The sequence below is a fragment of the Mesoplodon bidens genome, assembly GCF_964165515.1.
Source record: "Mesoplodon bidens genome assembly, chromosome: 16".
Lineage (NCBI taxonomy): Eukaryota > Metazoa > Chordata > Mammalia > Artiodactyla > Ziphiidae > Mesoplodon > Mesoplodon bidens.
The window spans coordinates 60,302,121-60,327,409 of NC_138173.1; the positions used below are offsets into that span (position 1 = coordinate 60,302,121).

The 25,289-nt window shown below is 41.6% G+C and overlaps 1 protein-coding gene across 1 annotated transcript in view; it reads right to left on the bottom strand.

Annotated features, from left to right (window-relative positions):
* The window catches only part of SNTB1 (syntrophin beta 1), a 221,521-nt gene that overhangs the window by 109,780 nt on the left and 86,452 nt on the right, over positions 1 to 25,289 (bottom strand). Inside the window, exon 2 of the mRNA XM_081258841.1 lies at positions 13,410 to 13,626. Within this exon, the coding sequence (XP_081114967.1) occupies positions 13,410 to 13,626 (217 nt within the window). The remainder of the gene's footprint in view (positions 1 to 13,409; positions 13,627 to 25,289) is intronic.

Here is a 25,289-nt window from a genome sequence, read left to right on the forward strand (position 1 = left end):
AGTTTCCAGCCTGAGTAAAATAAACTGTCTTTTTCTCTAAGCTTCTCAATTGTCATCTCTATATCCAGCTCGCATCACTGTGGTGAAAAGAAATCTCGATCAAAACTCTAGACGGGCATAACACCATTTATTAAGCAGGAACCTACAAATATTGACTTGGGACTGTCCAAGACATTTTTATCCAACAAGATCAGGAAACGAAGTGTTGGAGTCAACCACATTTTTTCTTATACCTAGTATATAACTTGTATATAACTTGTCATATACATATCAGACCTATGTTCAAAAAGGCAGAATGTATATACACTTTTGTGATTTGTTTTCTATGTTTGCCTCCAGATTCATTCTCTGCCCTTCTCTGCCTTGCTCTGTGCTCCAAGATGTCAAACTCTAACTAATCATTCAGGCTCCCTAGCTTCTGGCTCCCAGTTGCATGCAGCCAATTGGAAGCATCGACAGGAGATTCTAGGGCAGAAGAAGAGAAGGGTTGGGCTTCCCTGGTGGCACAGTGGTTAAGAGTCTGCCTGCCAATGCAGGGGACACGCGTTCGAGCCCTGGTCCAGGAAGATCCCACATGCCACGGAGCAACTAAGCCCATGTGCCACAATTACTGAGCCCGCGATCTAGAGCCCGTGAGCCACAACTACTGAGCCCACGTGCCACAACTACTGAAGCCTGCATGCCTAGAGCCTGTGCTCCGCAACAGGAGACACCACCACAATGAGAAGCCCGCACACCGCAGTGAAGGGTAGACCCCGCTCGCCATAACTAGAGAAAGCCGGTGTGAAGCAATGAAGACCCAAAGCAGCCAAAAATAAATAAAATAAAATAATTTATTAAAAAAAAAAATGGGGCTTCCCTGGTGGCGCAGTGGTTGAGAGTCCGCCTGCCGATGCAGGGGACACGGGTTCGTGCCCCGGTCCGGGAGGATCCCACGTGCCGCGGAGTGGCTGGGCCCGTGAGCCATGGCCGCTGGGCCTGCGCGTCCGGAGCCTGTGCTCCGCAACGGGAGAGGCCACAGCAGTGAGAGGCCCACGCACTGCAAAAAAAAAAAAAAAAAAAAAAAAGAAGGGTTGAGGGTATTGACCTACCCCCAACCCTTCCTGGGCCACTGTGCATCTCACAGGGCTCTGGTCCTCACCGGGCTGCAGAAACTTGTGCCCTCTGCCCCTCGGTCCCAGGAGGTGGGAATAGCTTCCTGCTGTTGCTAAATGCTGGGCACCTCTCCATCCGTTGTTGGTTCCTTTAACCCAGCCCACTCGTCCATAAACAGTCCCTTCATTAAAAGCTCTTCAGTTAACCCTTCAAGACAGACACCTGCCAGGACCGTGACTGGAATCAGTGCAATTGCCTTTCTATATTTAGTGAGTGATTTCTGTGTGGTCTTCTAAGAAATGTGGCAAATGCAAAAGAAAGCCAAGACATGCTGGTGGTCCTCACCATGCTTGCAAATCCAGGTAGGGACATAAAACCGTCCAAAGGTGTCATACTCAGACTCTCAATCGAGGCAGTATCTCCAAAGGCCTAAACTTGTTCTAAGCCTCTACCTACCCCCAACCCTGTACCAAAACATACGTGTCCTCAGTCCCGTTCACTCAGGGCAAGTGTAATCATCTAGGAAACAGTGGCCAGGTGTGTGGCTCTGCTTCCATGGATTAGTTCTGGGCACCTTCTTTTCCCTCATCCCTCCAGGCCTGCTTTATCATGAACTCCTGCAGATTCTCTTTCGTAAAATCTCTCAAATTCGTCCAACTTCTCCTTAGGGCCTCTGTCCTACTCTGGTAGAAGCTGGGACTATTTCTCACCTCCACTTCTACGAGAGCCCTCTCACTGCTCCCCCAGCCTCCAGTCTTGCCTTCCGCTTCCAGCCTGTGCTTCACCGTGAGGCCCGAGGGATCTCTGTTCTGTTGTTCCACCGCTCCAGACCCTCCCAGGATGAAGTCTAACCATAAAATGGCTTAGCTCAGATTGTGACAACCTTTCCAGACTCTTTTTTTTTTTTGGCTGTTCCGGGTCTCAGTTGCGGCACACAGGATCTTTAGTTGCAGCATGTGAACTCTTAGTTGTGGCATGCATGTGGGATCTAGTTCCCCGACCAGGGATCGAACCCGGGTCCCCTGCACTGGGAGCGTGGAGTCTTAACCACTGGGCCACCAGGGAAGCCCCCTTCCAGACTCTTGACACAGTCTTCTCATCGACTGCTCCAAAGAGACTGATTTCTTCCAGTTCTTTAACAGAACTATGTCTTTCCTTGCCTTGGTGCCTAGACTCATACTATTTCCTTTGCCAAAAATCCCTTCTCTGCCTCCCTGCAGTGACCTTTGGCCTGGCTAACTTCTATTTTATGATTCAAGTCTCAGCATAGACATCATCGCCTCCGACAATCACCCCTTATTGCCTGCACCCACCCCCTCCAAAACCAGAACTCTGGATTAGGTAGTTGTCCTGTGAGACAGCTTCTACAGCATCCTTTACTTCTCTCGTCACCCTTCCGTAGTATTGTTTTGTAATTGCCGGCGTGCTTGTACCTATTTCCCACCTGACGGTAAGCTGTGTCAGGGCAAGAACTGTCACTGCTGCAGCTTCAACATCTAGCAAAGAATGATCAAAACTATCTATTTAAAAGTTGAAATTGAGAGAAGGAAGGAAATCTCAACCTGGTTTAAAGGACTGGCAATGTCAAAATTCCTATTATTTAGAAACAGAGTATCTCTCAACAGTCACAGACTCTGTATATCCAGTGGGTGTTGTTCTAAATGTGTCTGCAGCTCTTTGTGCCCCAAACCCATCCTCTACTAAGGAGAATACAATTGCACGCATGCGTCAAAGGACCAAAGGGCAGGGACTGCTCTGTGAACTTTCCTCTCTCTCTCCTGTCCCCATTGCCCTGTAGGTGATGCCTGCTTGAATAGAGAACGCCTGCATGAGAGCATTGGAGTTATTTTCAGAAGCTTCATTATCTTAGCTGGAAATCCTGGGGCGGCTTTTTGCAAATCAAATGGAGTTCAATTAATGAACCAAGAGCAAAGGATCAAGACCTAAATATTGAGAGTCAACATTAGCAAAAATCTCTCAGCACCCAGATGGTCAAGTTCAATGTCCCAAAGTGCTCTTAGAAGAGGGGAAACTGAGATTTTCCTGGAATGGTGTTTAGAGGCACAGGAATGGATTAAAATGAACTCATTTTACTGGTGTATTGATGAAATCACAGAACCATGCTTGGCAAGTCTTCTCCTCAACTCTTTTTCTCAAGGCTAACTAAAGATAGTTGAATTCCCTTTTGTAACTTGCTTACCATTGCCAGAGAAGCCTTACTAATTCATGTCCCACTGGTTAAAAATGTATGATAATTAGGATGAATACAGTCCTGAAGTGTATCTATGGAGGAAACTGATTTTCTTAAAAATAACAAGGCTATGAAAATGTTTCTTAAGCTCATTAAAATGAACCTTTGGTGCACTCTGTTGTATACAAAGATGCAAATCATGTAAGGGTTCTCACTGGGAAAAACATAGTGGCTTGGCCACCCATGTTCATCTCCTCTCCCTTAAAAGATCCCAGGAAAAAGACAGTAAAATAGGTATAAAACCCACAAGAAAATAAGAGAGGCAAGAGTTCAATGCATGTGTGAAGGACAGACAGCAGTGGAACCAGGTAACTGACTACAGAGTCAGAGGCAAGGAATTCCTCTTAATTCCTTACTAAGAGGCAAGGAATTTACAATTTGAAGGGCTGAAGACAGGATTTCAGTGAAGTGTGAGCCCCTTGGCTCTGCAAACCTGCAGGGGCTTGGAACCTCCAGAGAGAGGACTGGGGGTGATGCAGGGCTCAAAACAAGGGTCCTGTGTGAGGTCTGCAAGCTGAGTGGTGGGACAGTGAGAAAGCTGGCAGAGGGAGGTTCTCCACTTTTCCCACCACCCACACCCACAGAAAGACTAGATGGTTCTCCCCTAGGTAACTCAAACTTCCAAACACCAACATTTGCAGAATCAGAAGGGGTCTCTTAGTATGGCTGACTCAGCAAGCAGCAACTGTGCCTGAATTCTCAACAATGATTAAGCCCCACTCGTCACACACATAGGTTCCAACAGGCTTCTTAGTCTCTCCATGTAAAAAATGAACAGATAGCAATGGGTCACCAGACATTTGAGGAAAACTTCCAGCAAGGAATATGAAATCGAAACAAGCAGAAAAAAGGTAACTGGAGAAACAAAGAGCACAATGAAAAATAAGCAAAACTAATTAATAGTCTACAAGAAGTAAGAGAAAATATGGGATCCGTAAAACAAGAACAAAATTCTCTTGAAAAAGAACATTCAGAGAACAAAAAGAGCTAAAATATAATAGCTGACATTTAAACAAGATATATTCATGAGAACGGTCAAAAAATAAAGTAAAAAAATATTGTGGAAATAGCAGAGAAAGAAACAGACTTGGAAAATCAATCTAGGAGGTCCAATATCCTTCCAACAGGGGAGGCAGAGAGAAAGAACAAAGAAAACAGAGGAGAATTTTATCAAATAAATAATATGAGGAAATTTCCCAGATCTCAGACATGAGTCTCTGGATTGGTTTATAAATGGGCTGCAGATTAATGATAAGAATCCATTGCGTTTTTTGTAAAACAAATCTTTTAGGTTTATTTGATTTTTAAACTATCTGCCTTTATTGTTTTTTGATAAAATTTAAGCTTTCATTTAAAATAACTTTAAAAAGGGAGCATCTTACCTATTTTCTTAGGTCTGTTTTATGAATGCTATGAGGCATGCCTCCTTACTTTGTCTCGCTATGTACACTTAAAAACAATACAACTGATTAGGACTTTATTTCCTATGTCAGATTTCTGACTAATTCAGCCCAATTTCCCTGAATTTCCCCTTCCCATTATCTTTAAACAAGTTGTTGAAATAATAGTATATATTCCATTTCCTATATTTCCCAAATGCAGAATGTGATCACAGTTGAAACAAACACCAAGGCCACCTCTTGTTTTATGCATATTCTTCCTACTGTAACAAAATAGTTCACTGGGCTTGTCTGAGTAAGAAACAAGAACAGAGAGCAAGATAGGTAGAAAGATAGATAGATAGACAGATAGATAGATAATGTGATTGATAAAGATGATAAATAAGTAGATGGCTAGAGAGATGGCTAGATAGATAGATAGATAGATAGATAGATATGTGATTGATGAAGATGATAAATAAGTAGATGGATACAGAGATGGATAGATAGATAGATAGATAAATGGACAGGTATAGACAGATGAATAAGCATGACCAAAATCGTGCTCTTGGTGGTAGAGGGAACTCCACACTTTCAAATGAAAGTGGTAGATCATCCAAACGTTAATACTCAACTTGTTTGTTTTTAGTTTTCAAAATGATGGTAAAGTTTAACTTGTTTTTCTAAATAACAGTTGAAAAAATAGAACATTGACTTTTGTTCATGATACACATGGCCAATTACAAGCAATTCTGCAGCCATGAGAGGAGGCTTCCCGTTCCAGCACAATGGTGGTCTACACAGATTCAGAAACCCTTCTGCTATGAACACCTAGATATGCTGGATAAGATATAATAAGAAAAGTTTGCTTGTTTATGTTTTAATGTAATACTGAGCTTGCAAGAAAGAAAAGGAAACTCCCAGGTATTAAAAAAAGGGTACAAGGGCATTGAAAACCAGGAGGGTGAGTATTCAGTCTGACCATGAGGCATCCCTGATGAAACGGGGTGGAGTGGGGTGGTGTCAGGGAGTGCATCAGGTAGTGGTGAGGGGCTGAGGACCATCTTGATACATAAATGACAGCTAAGGCTTCGTGAGCCCAGGAGTTGGGAAACTGGAACTGAAGTTTCTGCAGAGAGCCAGACGTCTCAAAAGGCTAAACCCCTCTGTGAAAGAATGTCTTACAAAACAGCCTCTGTTCAACAGCTTGGGGAGATCACCTGGAAACTTCTCTGCTGGAAAAAACTCCCCCCACCCCTCTTGCACCCAGGAACAAGGATATTTTGATCGAAAGCTGCATTTATGCCATGGTTATGCTGCCAGGAATTAGAGGATATCTACATTAAGTCATCTAATTATCACAACAATCTTATGTGGTCAGTATTTTAAGGCACATTTTATAGACAAAGAACCTGGGAATCAGAGAGATTAGATAATCTGTCTCAAGTTAAAGGGAAGAAGTAACAGAATTGGGATTCAAACTCACATTTTCTAACTTCAATCTAGAGTTTTATTCATTGATATTAGTTAATCTGGGCCTCTGTTTTAGATATTTAAACTGTGTCCCACTTACTACAGCACCAATATAAATTGATTTTTCATTTTTCCTTTGTTTCCAAAATGTAACATCAATCATGATCTGCTGGTGGTATTTTCAGTTATGAGGCCACCATGATGTGTCTAACCAAGAGTGAAGAAAACCGAACCAAGAACATACATGTTTTGTGAGCCTCTTAACAGGAGAAACACTTTTCATAAGCAAGAACTTACTGTGGAAACAAGATGGTTACAAGTACCTCATGAATCTTCATTCTGGATGTACTATAGGAGAGGATTTTTCACTAGTATTCTAAGTTTAAAGAGTATAGTTTAGAATTCTACATAAGATATGGAAGGGGGACAATAATGTGTCCTCAGACAGTGGGAAAAGGAGAAAATAAGGTGAAACCAGTAAAATGATTACTGTTCCACTGGGGGTCACTAAAAGACCATCTGTTTTTAAATGTGTAACTAAAGTATTTGGGACCACCTAAAACTCTGAACAAGGGGATACTGGAGAAAATTCAGGGAGCCAGGACTAGAAAATGATAGAATTTGATTAGCAAAACTTCAGTCCACTGTTCTGATCCCCATCAGGTATAAGATCGTGTGAAATTAAGGGGACAGGGGAGAGCCACTTGGGGGAACCCCGGGCCATTTACATACAGACCAAAGGAGATGGGAGTCTGAGTAGAGCAGAAATTAACCGTAACAGCCACCGTGGCAAAGCTCTTCTGATCTAGGAAAGGACAGCTTCCAGCTTCCTCATGGAAAACATACTTCTTATAGTCGATTGGCATATCTTGTACTGATAACCTTGGTGACAATCTAATTTCTCACATAGCTGGCCTACATGGAGAGAATGCATTGCTTAGGCTGCCTTGAAAGTCCACAGTGTTTTTGTTACTTGGAGTTCTGGTATTCTGCTTATTATTTACATTTGTCTTCTAATATGGCCTGCCCCTAACGGGGACACACAGATCCTCCCATGCAGGTGTTTACATCTGTTTGACAACTGCAGTGCCCGTTACAAGTGAAGCCTAGTTTGCTTGGTTAATATGAGTCCACCCCTTAGAGACAGATCCAACGTCACTGTGCCTCTAATTAGGTTTCTGATCCTCTGTGGCAGAAGCTTGGGCACTGGATTATGGGGATATCACCAAGGGCACTTTGTGGGAACAAATCCATGAGTCCTATAGGATTTACCAGATTCCATCTCTCTGAATCATGGTGTGATGAGCGGAGCTTTTCCACTTGAAACCACAGCAACGCTTTCTGTGCGTTTTTCACTTATGTGCTGTAACTAGAGATGTGCACTGTTTTTCAAGAAAGATTGTGTGCTCCATAATTTAACCATGAAGATCTACAGTGGGGTCTGTGACTAGTACACAAAGTCATGAACAAAGCTTTGTATACCACCCACTGCATTGGTCCATCTGCTTTCAATGGGCTTGGTTAATGAATTGTCTTGGTTTAAATTTGCTGAGCGTGGCAGGATAGAACCGTGTTTTTCTTTTATTCGCAAGAATATTTAGTAGAAGATTTTTTTTAAAAGAAGTCTTTGAAAAGGTAAGAATAGCAAAAATGGGCAGATAAATATGCCATTTATCATTTATTAACATCATATATTTTTGAATGCCTGCTTTATATCAAGCAATGCTCTAGAAAGCTGGGATTCTTATTTTTGGCAGTGTGCGGGTTTTTCTTTAACTTTTTATTTGGAAATTATTTCAAATTTACAGAAAACTTGGAAAATTAGCAACTGTGCCAAGAATATATGAATACCCAGGTGTACCTACTGTTAATATTTCCCTCCATTTACTCTATCACTTGCTGATTACCTCTCTTCATAATAATTTTTAGAAAGCTGGGATATCAAAGTAAAAGCATGGGGAATCCCAGACCTCAAGGGTCTTCTGGCTTTAAGAACTGGGTAATCATGTTAGGAGAAAAAAAATCACAAGTCATTATAAAGGATGCTATCATGAACGGATCTATACACAAGGTATAGCAGGACCTGTGCTACCCCTGTGTTGAGGCTTAAAGGGTGACTAGGAAGCTGTCAGGGAGGCAAGTGCAGGGTGTGCAGAAATCGTTTAAGGGTTCCTGGAGCATAAAGGTTGAGATGCAGAAGCGCTGCACAGTTAGGAAAGATCCAAAACCTCATGGGGATTTTACGCAATACTGAGGAGTTTCATGATTAGTGAAGGTGACGGAAGCCATGTTGACCAAATGGATAAATTTTTAGTGTTTCACACTCCCTTAACTAGCTGCGAGTAGGGTAGATGCTAGGGGATGGGGGAGGGGCAAACTAGAACCTTGGAAGCATCCAGTAGAAAATATGTCCCAATAGTCTAGAGGACTTGGGATAGTCTGGGCCTGGACTAGGGCAGTGGCTGTGAAGGCAAAGAGCTGACTGAAACACAGGAGATATTTACGAGGTGGAATTCAAAAGAACTATTGTAATCATTGACAACTAGCACTAGCAGTGACATATTATTGTGTATTCAGTGCCTGCTGGGTGATCTTTTTTACACAAAGAGCAGCAATGCTACCTGCTGTTCTATGGCTGTTTCAATTTGAGAAATTGAACATTAGAGCTTTTTTTTTTTTTTTTTTTTTTGCGGTACGCGGGCTTCTCACTGCTGTGGCCTCTCCCGTTGTGGAGCACAGGCTCCGGAGACGCAGGCTCAGCGGCCATGGCTCACGGGCCCAGTCGCTCCGCGGCATGTGGGATCTTCCCGGACCGGGGCACGAACCCGTGTCCCCTGTATCAGCAGGTGGACTCTCAACCACCAGGGAAGCTAGAACATTAGAGCTTTTAATGCAAACTATGAGTAGCTGTGTGTCACCAACCGAGGGGATTAGCCCCGAGATGCTGAGGTTTTAGCATCCAGGAGACCGTTAATTCCTGGCCATGGTGCTTACAGTTCAGGTGAGCTGTTCTGCCAGGCGCTAAAATCGGAAGCAATGGGGTGTCATGATTAAGAAACTGAGCTTGGTGTCAGCCAGGCCTGGGTCTGAATCTCAGATTTCCCGTTGGCTTCAACTCTTGTTTCTGAACGAAGTTTCGTTGTCCACAAAATAGAGATTAGGGTACTTACGACGTAGGGTTGTTATCTGGATTAAATGAGATACTTGCTTAAATTCACACATAAGTGGTGGAGCTAAGATTCCACCGTGGATCTAGCTGATACCAGAGGCAACACTTTCCCTTTCAACTTCTTTCCCTTTTATATTTAATATTTGCATAATTTTCATTATTTTTTAAAATGCTACACTTTCAGTTTCTATTTCCCTTTTGACCCAAGAGTTATTTATTTCAGAGAGAGCTTTTAAAACTCCATGAAGAAAGGCTTTCTGTGCTTTGGTTTTGTTATTGATTTTCTAGTTTTATTCCACAATCATCAGAGGATGTTGTTTGTATTATTTCTACTTTATGGAACTTATTGCATCTTTTTGTGACAATCTATGGTTAATTTTGTGAATGTTCTATGTGGATTAGAAAAAAAAAGTGTACTCTTTATTATCAAGGTACAAAGACTGATGTACCCAGACATCCCTTAATTATGTCATTTGGGTCTTTTGTATCTTTGTTTATCTTTTGTCCAATTGCCTTGTCTTGGATTGAGAGTAGAATTGAACTACCTAAGTTTAGTATGCTTCTATTTCTTCTTGCACTTTCTGCATATTTTGCTGTAAAGGTTGCTGCTGTGTTACTTGATGTGCATTCATAACTGCTGAATTCTGTTCCTTGTGAACTCTGGCCTTTAACATAAACCAGTTCTTTTTTGTCTTATTCTGTGCTTTTCAGTCTGCACTTTACCTTGTCATATATCAAGATCAAAATTGATGCTTTTTGTTTTTGCTGTTAGTTTGAATTTGCCTTATATAATCTGCCCAGACTATATTTTTGGCCCTTTGAAAATCACTTTGTGTTAGGTGTGTCTCATATTCAGCACAGAGTTGAATTTTGCAGAGTCCATATTTCTGACTGGTACATTATACTCTGCCCGGCATGTGATTGGAGCTCCATAAAATATTTGTTCCTTTTTTCTTTTCTTCTTTTATTCAACCAGGGTCAAGACTCAATTAAGCCCCTAGTCTTTTTGGTTTTTTTTTTTTCTTTTTTTCAGTTTTAATGAGGTATAACTGACAAAATTGTAAGATATTTAAAGTTCACATCATGGTGATTTGATACACGGACACATTGTGAAAGGTTAATTTACTGTCAGCAGTTTTGGATCTGTTTGGACCAAAATCCCCTCCTGGACCCTCTGGCTTAGCTGGATTCTCATTTTCAGTCGGGCCCTACTGGTTCTCACACCCCAGCAGAACAGGCTTTCCCTTACCACCTAAGAGGCCCTACATATACTTATCAATGGTCAACTTGAAGAGCACCAATATAAAAGTTTAAAAATGGGAACTATATTCAATATCTTGCGATAAACCATCACGGAAAAGAATATGAAAAAGAATGTATGTATATGTATAACTGAATCACTTTGCTGTGTAGTAGAAATTAATACATTATAAATCAACGATACTTCAATAATATAAAATTTTTTTAAAATGCATCCTCTCTACTGGCTTGACAAAATGAAGCTTCCAATATTTGAACTAAGGCCTGATATCTCCCCAAGTATTCTTTACAATGTAATTAAATGATTGGGAGAAATATGATAGCATGTAAGTCCACCGTTAAAAGGAACCCTAGAAATCATCTACTCAAACTCTCTCCCTAATGTATGAACCACTTCTACCATATCCCGCGTTTTCTAGTTTCTGTATTTTTCTGGGAATGGTAAACTGACACTGTCACCCATTCTATAGGCATGACATTAAAGACCAGTTGTATCATACATTAACTATATGACCATAGGAACTTACGTAAGCCCTGAGCCTCAGTTATTTTTATCTGTAGAATGGGGATGATGTTAGAAACTCAGAGGACTAAACATGATTACAAATTCAAGGACAAAGCAGGAAATGTGAAGACCCAGGCAGGTAATTAACTGAATCCACTAAGCGTAGGGCAAAAGGAGTGACTAGAGGAGTCCATTCCCTTTTCAAAGGATAAGACTCTACTGGGCCCCTATAGATGGGAGGCCTGCCTGTGGCAATATAGGCCTAAGGATATCATTAGATCTTCTAATTTTTCTAGAAAAGTAGAAATCTGGCTTTTTCTTTTTAATAAAGTAATTTCTTATAGCCCACGTGGAAGTTGCAGAAACCTTTTTTTTTTTCTTTTCTTTTTTTGGGGGGGTGCACCATGCAGCATGCGGGATCTTAGTTCCCCGACCAGGAATCGAAACTGTGCCTCCTGCGTGGGAAGCACAGAGTCTTAACCGCTGGACAACCAGGGAAGTCCAGAAATCTGGCTTTTTAATGTGAAATTTTCTGACTATTCAATGTGGCACCTAATTCAAATTTCTTTGCAACCCTAGATAGACCACTAAAAAAACATATCTGTGGGCTGGGGACACCTAAAGGCTGCCACTTTGCAGTCTCTGGGCTGAAGTAATTAGCATGCTGCCCAGCACAAGACAGCCACTGGATAAATTATGAATTCATCAGATCTGAAACCTTAGACCTCAGACTCTTGGGAGAAAGGACTTGTTTGAGTGCGTAAAAGCCCAGGGAAGAGGAAACTCAGGAACCAGGATGTCAACTGTAGGCCCAGGAAAGTGGCAGAAATTGAGGGGAGGGGAAGCAAAACAGAACAGGTGGGAATGGACCATCTAAGAATTCTGCCTCCTTCCCAGTCTGCCTTCTCAGATTCATCTTTTGAGGATACCCCCTGACTTGCTCATACAGTGGCTGATCTCTGATCCCTAAGCAGATAGAACTGACCGGTGGGACACGGGGTAGACCCTGCAGCTGACTGGGGTCAGAAGGGCTAGCAGCTTCCTTAATGTAAGTTTACTGGGAAGAGAACAAAAAAAGCACTGAGCTGTGAGCCAAGGAGGCAACTTTCTCCCTGCTCTTATTTCCTTTGGGTTTTCCCCAACAGCAGCTCAGAACCCAGCCAAATACTTCCTCCTTGGGTTCGGGTGGGGTTGCAGCTGTCCCACTCATTTGTAAATAAGGGCCAGTAGAGCTGTTTCTTTTTTTAGCATTTGAATGAGGATGCAAAGGTCACCACGATTCCCCCTTCACTGGCTCAATTTCTCTCTCTCTTCTCTAGTGTCTTTTATTTTCCTTCCAGATGTATGTTTTCTGTGCAGCAGAGATAAAGGAAAACTTTGGGGGGAAGAGGGACCCCAAATACTTGCTCATCTTGCCTGGATTCCTTCTAATTGCCATGGATTGGGTTATATATCTATCCTGTGGCAAAGATGTCATGTATAGGCTTTGGGAAATAGCACTCCAGGCTTGATCGCCACTCCTTTTTCTCTCTTGAGGATAAAGAGAGCTTCAGAGCCGAAAAGTGTTAAGGATGCTCTCATCAAACCCTCCAAGTACACAGTTGAGGACACCGAGGCCCAGAGAGGCCTAGTTGCTTATTGTTACCTAACATCAATAATACATAGTACTGGGGACTTCCCTGGTGGTCCAGTGGTTAAGACTCTGTGCTTCCAATGCAGGGGGCAGGGGTTCGAGCCCTGGTCAGGGAACTAAGATCCCATATGCTGCATGGTGCAGCCAAAAAAAAAAAAAATAGGAATAATACATAGTATTATAGCTTATATTCATGGAAGGTTTTCCTGGGCTAAGCAGTTCACATGGATTTCCTCATTTAATCTTCACAACTCAACGAGGTATTGATTTCAACTATTTCCATTTTACATACGACAAAACTGAGGTTCAGTGCTCCGAGAGACTTGCCCAAAGTCACATATACTGGCAGAGGCAGTCCCAGGGAAGACACATAAGATCCTGACTCCATTGATTCAACATTTTCCAGAACCAGAGCTTAGTATACAGATTCTTCATGAGGATAAAAGGAAGAAAAAGAAGGATGGAGGAAGAAAGAGAGGGAGGCCTAGCTTGACGTATACATTCCTGCATCGTGGTCCTTTCAGGCTATTTTTGGAAACTGTCCAGTGTTTCCAGAACACAAGTACAGCTCGATAAAAGCTCTCTTTCAACCGCAGAGGCCAAAGAGCAGCTGAGATACAGAGGAGGGCGTTAGCCGTCTTTACCTGTTCTCAGGGTCAGCCAAGGCCATGCTCCGAGTGACAAAGCACATCTTGAGAGGGATGCTTTTCCGGTCTCTATGGAAGGAGAAGGGCTGTGATGACAGAGGATCTGAGGACCCGCCGCCTAACCGCGGGGATTCTGGCGGAGGCGTTTCCCACCCGATCTCGGATACTGGGGAGCCTTTCTTCACGTAGGGTGTGGCTTCCCGCATATACTTCACTGCAAGTAAAAAGACAACAGTAAGCACTTTTCAGTACATCAGGGCTGAATTTCTGGAAAGTCTGATGGCATTTTTGAAACTTGTATTAGATAAGCTCTTAAACAGAGACTCTTAAAATCTGAACAAGATTCAGAATTTCTATTCCTTAAATTATGTACCAATGTGGTTTTTAGAACTTGCCATCAGGATAACCTGAACTTGAGAATTACTCTCAGCTTTTTTCAAGTATGACAATTTCTATCTTTTCTGATTATGAGGTGCGTTCTGGGCAAGAGGCTGAAAAACAAATGGGCAGAGAGTAAGAAAGCATATCTTAGGCTAAAAGACACACAGTTATTCAGTATAGATGTAGGGAATCTGGTGGCCACATTAACTATCCACGTCTCCATTATTCTGTTGAGAGGCAGGGATAGGCTTTTCAATTTAATAGTATTAAGAACACATATGCAGGGACTTCCCTGGTGGCTTAGGGGTTAAGAATCGCCTGCTGATGCAGGGGACACAGGTTCGATCCCCGGTCTGGGAAGATCCCACATGCCACAGAGCAGCTAAGCCCGTGCGCCACGACTACCAAGCCTGCGCTCTAGAGCCCTCGAGCCACAACTACTGAGCCCGCATGACACAACTACTGAAGCCCGTGCATCTAGAGCCCATGCTCCACCATCACAATGAGAAGTCCGCGCAGCGCAATGAAGAGTAGCCCCCACTTGCTGCAACTAGAGAAAAGCCTGTGCACAGCAATGAAGACCCAACACAGTCAAAAATAAATAAATAAAATTTTAAAAAATTTAAAGAAAGAACATATATGCAAAGAAATACACAGAAGAACACTTATTTTGTAATGGTAAAAATCTGTGATGGCAAAAAAATTACTTGTATGAGCCAAAAACTAGAAACAACCTAAATGTCCACTAAAAAGAAAGAGGACAGGTTAAATAAATTGTAAGACGTTTATACATTCATTAAAAAAATGAGGTAGCTATAGAGGCGTTGATGTAGAAAAACCTATAAGATCTATTAACAGTCTAAAAAAACTTTAGAGAACAGTGCATATACTGTACTCACTTTGTGTATAAAACCATAGATACATATCCCCGTATAGCTACAACTATTTCTGGATAGAAATCCAAGAAAATGTTAACGGTAGTTAGCTCTAGGAGTGGAACTGCACGTCAAGACGATGGAAAAATAGACCTTTACTATTCATGTATTACTCTTTTATACCATTCTCATGTTTAGCCATATGCATATATTACTTTATAAAATTTAAAGGAACAAGATCGTTTAAAAGCTGAATGGAGCAGACTAAAATTCTGCTCTTTGATATGTTTACTAAGGTAGTATTTGCCAATTCTAAATTTAAGCATTTGGTTCTTAGACAGCTTTCAAGTTGACAGGGAAACTGGATTCTTGGAATATGCAATATAAGCTTCCATATCCTTCTCTCTGTCACTTATATGGTCTGGTTCTCTGCTGCTTGGGGCTGGGGGAGGGATTTGACTAAGTCCCTTAGAGGTAGTTGTTATTACAAATGGCAGTGGATTGGAATGGGTGCAAACCAGGGGGCACTTCCTCCAGATCTTTGGTGATTCAATTCCACAAACTAGTGCCCTCCCTGTGTAAGACTTGGACTCAGGCTCACGGAGACTGCAGGAATAAACAATACATGGTTTCCACACTTAAGAGTTACAAAATCATGGCTGACTGTAGTGGATGCTGTTGGTGTCCCAGCAGATCCTTTTCAGCAGCTAGGGCACCTATATCCTAGCTGCTGTGTGTGGGCTGAGAACAATTCTTAGCTGCCCTCCTGCTCTGGAAAACTGCTCTTGGACCATCAGAAGCTGTCAAACCTGGGAGACTATAGAGCTGCTGCCCGATTCCCCAGACAGAGGCTCTGCTTCTAAGGAACCCCACCTAAGACAGTCGCTTAAAACAAGTTCATGAACTGTGGCATAAAGCAGAATGAGCTATAATAAGAATAAAGGACCTTGGAAGAATTCATCAGACAAATGGATCTAGGGGCTTGAGTGACAGGTTAGGTTTGCAACACTTTAATAAGCAGACCAAACACACCCACATGCATGCAATATGGATCTATATATTGGAGGACCCAAACTAAATATCAAAACCAGCCACATGAATTTAAGACAGAGGAGATGTCACTTAGCACCAACACATATTTAAAAAGAAGATTTCAGAATTTTCGCTGAATATAAGTGCAACTGGGAGAAAACAGCTCCATGGTTGCTGCAAACCTGTTAGGACAGGTTGTAGTTACAGAAGAAGAAAGGTGATTCATGGACAGTGTATTTCAAGGAACATTGTTTATTTCTGGGCAGTGTATTTAAAGAGGAGCACAGATATACCTACAAACAAATGCAGAAAATTTAGTGGGACAGAATTAAGCTGTCTAAAAACTGGAATCAATAAATTCTCTTTTGAAGGTACTGAATTTCCATCTCTAAAATGTTTTTTTGCAGAAGCTAGAACTCTGCTTAGTTTTGTATATTGTAGAATTATACTTATTGATATATGGGAAATTCAAGTATCACCTGAGATTGAAGATTTTACTTTGATTGTATTATTATCCTTCTGGCTGGAATAGGGGGTGAGCGCTGTGGAGGTGGGAATCCAGGGATGCTTCATGGAGTAGGTGGCATTTGACCTTGGCCGTAAAGGCTAGCTAGGACTTTTAAAAGTAGAGGTAAGAATAACAGTCCTTCTTTTATATAATGTACTCTGATTTATCATTTCTATCACAATTCCATAGGAAAGGAAAATTGGACCTCAGTTTGGAAGGGGGATAAAGAAGAACATTTATCATGCTCTTCATGATGTGCCAAGTATGAAATCAGGCACTCTTCCTTAGAATATATGTTTCCTCTGAGAGCTTTAGATGTCATCTCTCCTTTTCACCAGTGTTGAGAAGACAGCTCAGCAAAATCCCTAAATGAGTCTTGAGATCTCTAGCACCACCAGAAAATAAGATTCAAGTTCAAGGAAATAAAGGAGACTAAGAGATTATCATCATTGCTCCTAAGCAAGATACACTAAGATCACTGAACTATTTCCATATCTATCCTGAGGAAGAACAAGCAACAACACCACAATCCTGCTTCAAGTTCCTTTGTTCAGGAGTCCTGCTTCTTTTTGACATTTATAGGAAGTGGAGAAACTTGTTCTTGGGTATAGCAACGGGAGCAAAAGAAAATTGTCTTGGATTTGTCCAGAGGCTCACAATTTCTGGCCCAAGGGAAGTAATAAACTTGTCAGACTATCCCTTCTGAGGGATATTCCAAGTAGTTTCTACAAGATTTGGCCAACAGTTATGAGCATAATTCTACTGTCAAGCAGTGCCCTCTCCAATCACCAACTGAGGCCTGAGGCTAAGTCCCCTCATTCAGACAGTAAAAGCACTGCAGCCATGTCTGGGTGTTGTGACACAGTGCCTCTAATAGGAAATTAAGAGAGTGTGAAAACTTTCCGTGGTTCCTTGGGCCTTAGTGTCCTGAAACTTCTACACATTGCAATCAAAATAATGAGTGTGGTCTAATTCAGCGAGGGTAAGATGTTACCTAAGACTAGATTTGACAGCAATAGGTGCCCCAAATTACAGTGCATTAAATAATGTAGAGGTTTGCTTTTACCGAAAGTCTAGTGTGAAAGAAAAGGGCTGCTAGGGCAACTCTGCTCCCTGAAGTTTTTAGGTCCTCAGGCTTCTGCTCCTTTCCTGCTCTACACTGCTAACCTGCCATCTAATGACCCAAGAGGGCTGCTTGGGTTCCAGCCATCATGACCAAATTCCCATCAGTAGGAAGAAGGAAAAAGTCAAAGACACACTACCCTTCTTCCTTCAGGGTCACTTTTCAGAAGCTGACACACTATCTACTTACAACCCATCAGCCAGAATTTAGTCACATGGCCACTTCGACATGGAAAAGAAATTTACTCTTAACTCTGGACAATTCTATGCCAACCTGGCTAAAAGTTGGTGGGAGGGGAGGCTATTACTGTGGAAGAAAAAGAGTCCTTACCTTTAACCATGAAGCAATACTGTTTCTCACTTTAAAAAAAATTAATTGGATGAGTGTGTGTGTGTGTGTGTGTGTGTGTATTTAAGCCAACGTTTTCAATGTACTGGGAGAAAACATCCAATTAAGAGGCTATTTGCCTATAACATAAGAGAGCTGGATTTTGTAAGGCTGAACTAGTAAACTATGGCATTTCAACAAATGCCTTTTAAGGCACTGTCATATGTATAATAGAGGGTTTAACCTGGCAGAACTGAACAGCTAGTGTCTGCATAATTAGACCACCACGTGTTTACAGACAGTAATTTCAGGCAAAGAACTATTGAAACTGATCAAGAAGCAGCCAGGCCCAGGCTCAGGGCACCTCATAATCAGGACTAATGAATAAACCATGCCCTTTCTGGGCATCATGAATTAAAAACCATGGTTGAGCAATTAAAATTCCAATCTTCCCTTACAAAAAAGGGGGAGAAGAGAAATGAGAAGTGGTCTCCAAACCAATAATGCACCAAGTCACTTTCAATATGTTTCCAGTTTTTCATCTGAAAGGTGCACAGTTGTGAAGATTTCAAAAGAACATTCAGGAAAGCCCATGTTTGCAAAGGCCCCAAGTTGCCACAATTAAATCTTTGTTGAGGAGGCCAGGTGACATTTGAAAGGAAAAGCACACACAGGCTACTAATGAGGAAATGCTTTAGGCAAATCCAATCAACTCTCCTACCAGGCTGGTTTCTGAAGAACCAGCAAGTCCCTCTGTTATGTGCAAGTTTTCTTCTTAAAAATAACAACCAAAAAAGGGATTTCCAGATTACAGGAGGAAAAGAAATATTTCACTACTCTAGGGGATGTGAACACGAAATGTACATTTTCTAATGTGATTAAAGGGAAGAGGCATCAGCTGGAGCCAAGAAACCTGAGTATTCGGACCTTCAGTGAAACTTGCAAATTGGGGACAAGTTGGTGACAATGGGGTTTGCTGACTCAATGTAATACGCAAGAGACTTCTCTTAATGCCGTTTCCTGGGTCATCTTAGGAAAGATGTAGAAGGAGATCATCAATATTTCCAAAAAGACCAAGAAATGATGAAAGAGGTAATATAAGCTTCTCAGAAACTATAGCTCATCTCTCAGGAGGCTGAGCGGTGAACTGGAAAGAGAATTGGCCCTGGGAGTCAGGGATCTGGTCCCAGTTCCAGCCCTGTCGCTAACTACCTCTCCAGCCCTGGGCAAGTTATTTCACCTTCTAGACCTCATTCTCCTCACATGTCAGAGGTGGGAAATAAGGCTCCTACCCTTCAAACATTTGATGATCCCTTGGGAAATCACTGTTAAACATTTAACATCGGGCTTCCCTGGTGGCGCAGTGGTTGAGAGTCCGCTTGCCAATGCAGGGGACACGGGTTTGTGCCCCGGTCCAGGAAGATCCCACATGCCGCGGAGCGGCTAGGCCCGTGAGCCATGGCCGCTGAGCCTGCGCGTCCAGAGCCTGGGCTCCGCCACGGGAGAGGGCCACATCAGTGAGAGGCCCATCACTGTTAAAATGTGTGCCAAATCCTTAGGCCTTAGGGAGATGTGCCTTCTGACTTTTTACCAAGCCCTATGGGCACCTGACAAATGAAAATAAACCTATGTTGAGCTTATATACTCAGGTTACTTTTTCTTTACTTTGGCACAGTGGCCTAGAAGAATCATTGTTTTCATTCACTTTCCAATATTTTTTTCACTTATATTTTGCCAGGTGGGTCCTTGAGGGTAGGATTTTCAGACATCTGAAGGATGACCGAAAGGTTCGCATGAGGTCATAAGGACACTGTGGGTGAGGATGCTGAATTTTCATATGTGGAGTCAGGACTAAAATAAACTGGTTATGAATTTGCTAAGCCTCTAATTTAAAAACTAACTCAAAAATTACCCTATTTTCGACAGCATAGTCCTTTGAGGTGACCTGCCTTGACTCTTCAACAAAGCAACCTCATTGTCACCAGGGATGACAGGTGGACCCAGGGAAAGTATCCTATGCCATGAGTCCTACAACCACCCAGAAGGATGCTGATTGGTTTAGTTATCCATTAACTGAATAAACATTTAATGAGCTCCTGCTATGGGCATGGCCTTTAGTGCTGGAGTTATTTCAGTGAACAAAACAGACTGGGTGCCTGCCCTTGAGGTGCTTACATTCCAGTGTATATGAGCAGGATCGGGTGTATGTTTGACAATAAACAAACAGACAGATATAGAACTCTGCTCTGAAATAGACACCCACTAAAGGACTTGGGTCTGTCCCAGTTCCTACAGAGCCATTCTGGCCCTGCCCACTTCCTATCAGTTGACTACCTCTTGGTCCCCATTGTCCACACACCAGCCATAGGGAAATACCATTTAATTCTCTGAACATGCCTCCGTTCTTTGCACATGTGTTTTCCTCTGCATGGAAAGCTTTCTGGCAAACTCCTCTTAATATCAAGTAAGTCTCAATTCAGGTAAGATTTCCTTCTTGAAGTCCTCCAGGCATGCCTCCCTTAAGCTCCAACCATGGTTTGTGGCCATCTCCACTGCTATTAACAGCATCAGGACATAAACATGATGATGATGGCTTATGCCATGCAAGGCACTGTGCTGGTTCATCTTATGAATATTTAAACACTTACACATCACGTGCAGTTATCTGTTCACATATAGGTCTCTCTGGTGGAATCATAAGGTCCTCAGAGTTGAGTGACTACAGTAGAAGTGAAAACTCTACACTCTGGAACCACACTGCATAGTTTCGAATCTTGCCTCTGCCACCTGCCAACTGTGTGAGCTTGGGACAATTTTCTCAACCTTTCGGTGGCTCCATTTCTCCATCTGTAAAGTGGGGATAAAGAGTAGTGCCGGCCTCTGAGAGCTGCTGTGAGGATTAAATGAACTAACACATACGAAGGGCTTAGAACTGAGGTCAGCACATGCTAAGTGTTCATTAGTGTTAGAAAAAATAAAAAATTGATATTCTCATCTATGTCCACAGAAATTAACACAAAAGTCTGGCTGTAAAACACAGAAGTTTTGAGCAAATGAAAGACAAAGTTAGTAGGATCTCCAAGATATGATTTTTCACAGATTTGTCCTTCAGGAGAAGGAGGCTTATAACAGAAGTAGCAGAGGCCAAAGAGTATCTGTCACTGATCCAAGGTTTCAAGACAAAGGAGTAACAGATGAGGCTCAGAAATCCTTGTCCTCTATCCTGAAGAATGAAGGTTGGCAAGCTCTTTCTGTAAAGGGCCAGATATAAAATTTGTTGGTCCTTAGGGTCTTGGTCACAACTAATTCCTTCCATTGTAGCATGAAAGACACACAGATAATATGTAAATAAATCAGTGTGGCTGCATTGCAACAGCATTTTATTTACCCAAACAGGCCGTGGGCCTTGTTTGAACAAAGGGCTTTAGAATACTAACCAGCAGCTATTGACTACTCACTATGCATCCGGCCCTACTCTAAATGTCTGAAGTATACTAGCTTATTTAAAAGCAATTCTATGAAGTAGGAATATTATAATGCCTACCTCACAAGCTAGGGGGATGTGGCATGGAGAGCTGAAGTGACTTGCCCAAGGTCACACAGCAGCAATTGGCAGAGCCAGGATCTGACCTGAGGGAGTCCGGCTCCAAAGCCTCCAGTCCTAATCACGTTCCGTGTTCTTTCCTTGTACTCTGGATGCTGCCTCTACACATGGCCAGATGCTTATGCCTGAATGGATCCTGTTTGTCCAACCATGAAAATTTTAGAAGTCATGCTTTTAAAAAGACTTTTTTGTCTGGAATGTTTTTCTTATACTCCTTTTCTTATATGAATCCAAATCTTACTCCTATAATTTGTACTCTCTGATGGTGGCTCTACTCTGCAGAGTACACAAAGCATTTAGAGCACCTTATAAACAGATGAAACATACATATTTGGCTTTACAGAAAGAAAAAGACAAGCCTGGCAAAAAGGAGGCTGGAACCACTAGTACCTTCCTCATCTGATATCCAGTTGTTATCGGGTTCCTGGTCCACATTCTCTCAGGGCCTAAAGGAGTTAATGGGTGACCTAACGTATGACAGGCATCATAGACATTGCTTTTACTATTTTAGGTCCCTAAAGAGTTGCTGGAAGAGGGGCCTAATGCCTTAGATAACAAAATAAGGATTTAAGAGTTTCACCCAAGCCCAAACTAAATAAATGAAATATAATAGGGATAAGATGGAAAGTTCTGTCATTGTGTATTCAAAATAAAAATCATTGTAACATGTAGGATAGGAGAACTGTATTATAAGCAGTTTTGTGTGAAGAAAGGTTCTAGGGATGGCCATGGTTATGATTTCATAATAAAGTAATAGGACATTAGGCTCCAATGATACATGTATGGTGTTCAGAAGAGGATAGTTCCCCTCTTTGTCACCTTGATCAGCCCATACTTGAAGCCCTAATGGGTTAGACAATGTTCAAATGAGGGTAAAGAGGGTAATCGGCTTGTCAAAGATTCAAGAAATAAAGAAAACATAGGTTAAATGAGAGGCATTAGCTCATAGTAGTGAAGAGCATAAACTCTGGAGTCTGACTGCTGGGGTCCAACTCCTAGCTTTTCTATCAACAAGCTCTTGAGCAAATAACTTAGTTTCTTCATGTGTTATTTCTTTCACCTATCTCATAGGTATTGTGAGGATTAAATGAGTTAATATAAGTAAAAAAACTTCTAAGGAACTTGGCATAGTAAACACCATAAGGGTCAGTTACCATTATTAGAAGGTAACCTAGAAAAGCGAAGATTGATGGGGCCTAAAGAACAGAAAGCTGTGCCAGACTCACTTTGTGTATCTCTGCAGGGTAGAGTCACAGTCAGTGAAGACAAATTATAGATGTTATATTTGGGTTCAATGTAAGAAAACACTGTGAAGTAGTGAGTTCGCTATTGCTAGTGACATTCAAGCAGAAACTGGATGAGCTATCTCCCACATTGCAGAAAAGATTCTTTTACTATGCAGAAGAACAGATTGCTTCTAAAATCCCTTCAAGCTGTCATGTTCTATGTTCTTCCTGGAATGTGGTTCATTAAGAAGCGGAATCCAATGACTCCAGTACAGTGAGGGCAGGTCATGGTTGTATACCACGCAAAGTCATGCTGTACATTTCTTTATTATTATATGCTTATTAGCTACATATTAGTTATGTGACAACGGGGCAGTTTGTTACAATATCTAAATCTTAGAATTCTCATTTAGAAAATGAGGAAAACAGTGTCTTCTTTAGAGAGACAATAAAATGAACTAGTTTAATAAATGGGCTCTAGAGTCAGAGAATCTGGGTTCGAACCCCACATCTTCTACTTTACAAGCTGGGCTTCTGTGAGCAAGGTATGTAACCTCTCTGAACCTCAGTTACCTCACCTGATAATAATACGACCTACTTGTAGAACTGTCATGAGGATTAAATAATTTTTAAAATGTATGCAAAGCCATTAGAACAGTGCCTGGCACACCCTTGGCACTCACATATAACTATGGCTATTATGTTGCTGTTACTGTTTTAGGAAATTTAAATGAGAGCATGTATTGCAAGAACACCCATCTCTTTTCTAACTCTAGGAACTGTCAAAATCATCAGTGCTTAGTGCATAAAGTATCATTTCATTCATGCATTTACTGCACATAAATTAAATCTGGGGTTTGCTACAGCATATAATTCAATACACACACACAATTGGACTGAAGTGTATTCATTAGGTATTAATAAGTACTTGAGAGAATATGGATTAACAATGTCTACAGACTTGATCCTCCAACAATTTGCCCGTAAGCTCTTCACCATCGCAAGTAATCATAGTTTTTCTCTTCCTTCAGAAAATACAGTAACTGTTTTAACAGCTATAGCCTAACATCTGAAGGCAGGAAATGAGTAACGGGCAGAAAGGATGTCTGAATGCTCAAGTCCTAATATTGTTCTTACTCTTTCCTAGACAGAAGATCATGTGTGAATAGGACTTTACGTCAAAAGGCAGGAACTGCTGCTCTCACTTCCTCCTGACAGGTATCTCTGGAAAATAAACTTCTATTATTCCAGATGTAGCTTGGTAAGAACATCCTGCAAATCGGACTGGGGGCTCAGTAAACTTGCAGTTACTTTTCAGTGGCAGAAGCCCAGAGTCATCAAGCTTTTCCGAAAGAAACCACATTAAGTAAACAAAATATCATTACCAACGGCAGACTCGGGCCATGTCTGACATTGTTTTTTCACCCTAGCCTGGATATGCTGCAGACCTAAAGCGATTGTAGAAGCATCTGAGAGTAAAGGAGATGGGGGTGCGGGCTTTGAAACATTAGGGTCCATTAAACTGGACGATGTTATGAATACCTGCCATTTTCAACAGGCTTTATTGTTTAAGACACTTCTAAGGGCACAATTTCATTTCATACTTATTGTCATCCCCACTGAACTACGCATGATCTCCAAGTCCTGTAAGGATCTGGCTGTGCATTTATTTGCTTGAGATTTCCATGGCCCAGGAGGTAAGAGCCTAACAACTTTCCCCACCAAATTCTACCCCCTCCCAAGCACACATACGTGCACACAAACACATCTTGCTCAACAGAACTAATGCCTACTGGTCGCACCTGATGCACTGGATTTTGTCCTATAGGCCAAACTTAGCTTGACCTTGCTTACAAGTCTTTTGGGAGGGGAATTGCCAAGAACTACAAGAACTGATCAGGATGGCAGAGGAGAAGCCTAAGCAAGCTTCTTGGATCTGACTGCCAGATCCAGGAGACTAAAACCTCCCAAGTTTTTCCTCTAAGCCTCCAGAAGCTTCTCTTGACCCTGAGCAGCCAAGATAGAAGGGCTTGTTTTGTTGTTTGGTTTGTTTTTTTAAGGAGGCAAGGAAGGAGTGATGGTAAGCAGCAGCAAAGAGATACAACTTTTTGTAATAAATAGACCCATAGGAAAAGTTAACAATAAAAAAGTGGACAAATTGGGGTTCACAGGGCTTAACTATCTTACCTCAAGGAAGAAGCAGACCTGGAATCTGGTCTTTTATGTTCTAAGTCTAATATCTAATCTAATAAATCTAATAACCCCAGCTATAGCAATGCAAATGGTCCAAGTGACATGGAGACATAGGCTAGATTATTGTGACTAATAACTAATGAGTTGCTATTGGTGCTGGAAAAACCTGTGGATATTGGGAGGATTAAATTAATAAACATATTCTGTAAAGATTATATCAGAATTCAAATTGTCAAACTAATCCACATCACAAGGGAAAGATCTAAAAGTAGCAAAGGAAAGACTAAAAAAATAGAGAGCCTCCTGGCCCGTTTGATGAAATAAAAAGAGGTAATAGAAAACCAGTATTATAAATAAATAGAAGGGGAAATAACTACAGACACAAAAGAGATTAAAAAGATAATAAAATAAAACTTCGGACATATTTAGGATAATGAATTTGAAGACTTAAATGAAATGCACAAATTCCCGGGGCAGGGGGCGGGGGGAACCTTACTAAAACTAAGTAGAAATAGGAAGCATGGCTAGTCCTATAACTCTTAAAGGAATAGAAACACTGGTCAATATTCTTCCCACAAAGAAAAGAGAACCAGAGTTTATTAGTGAAT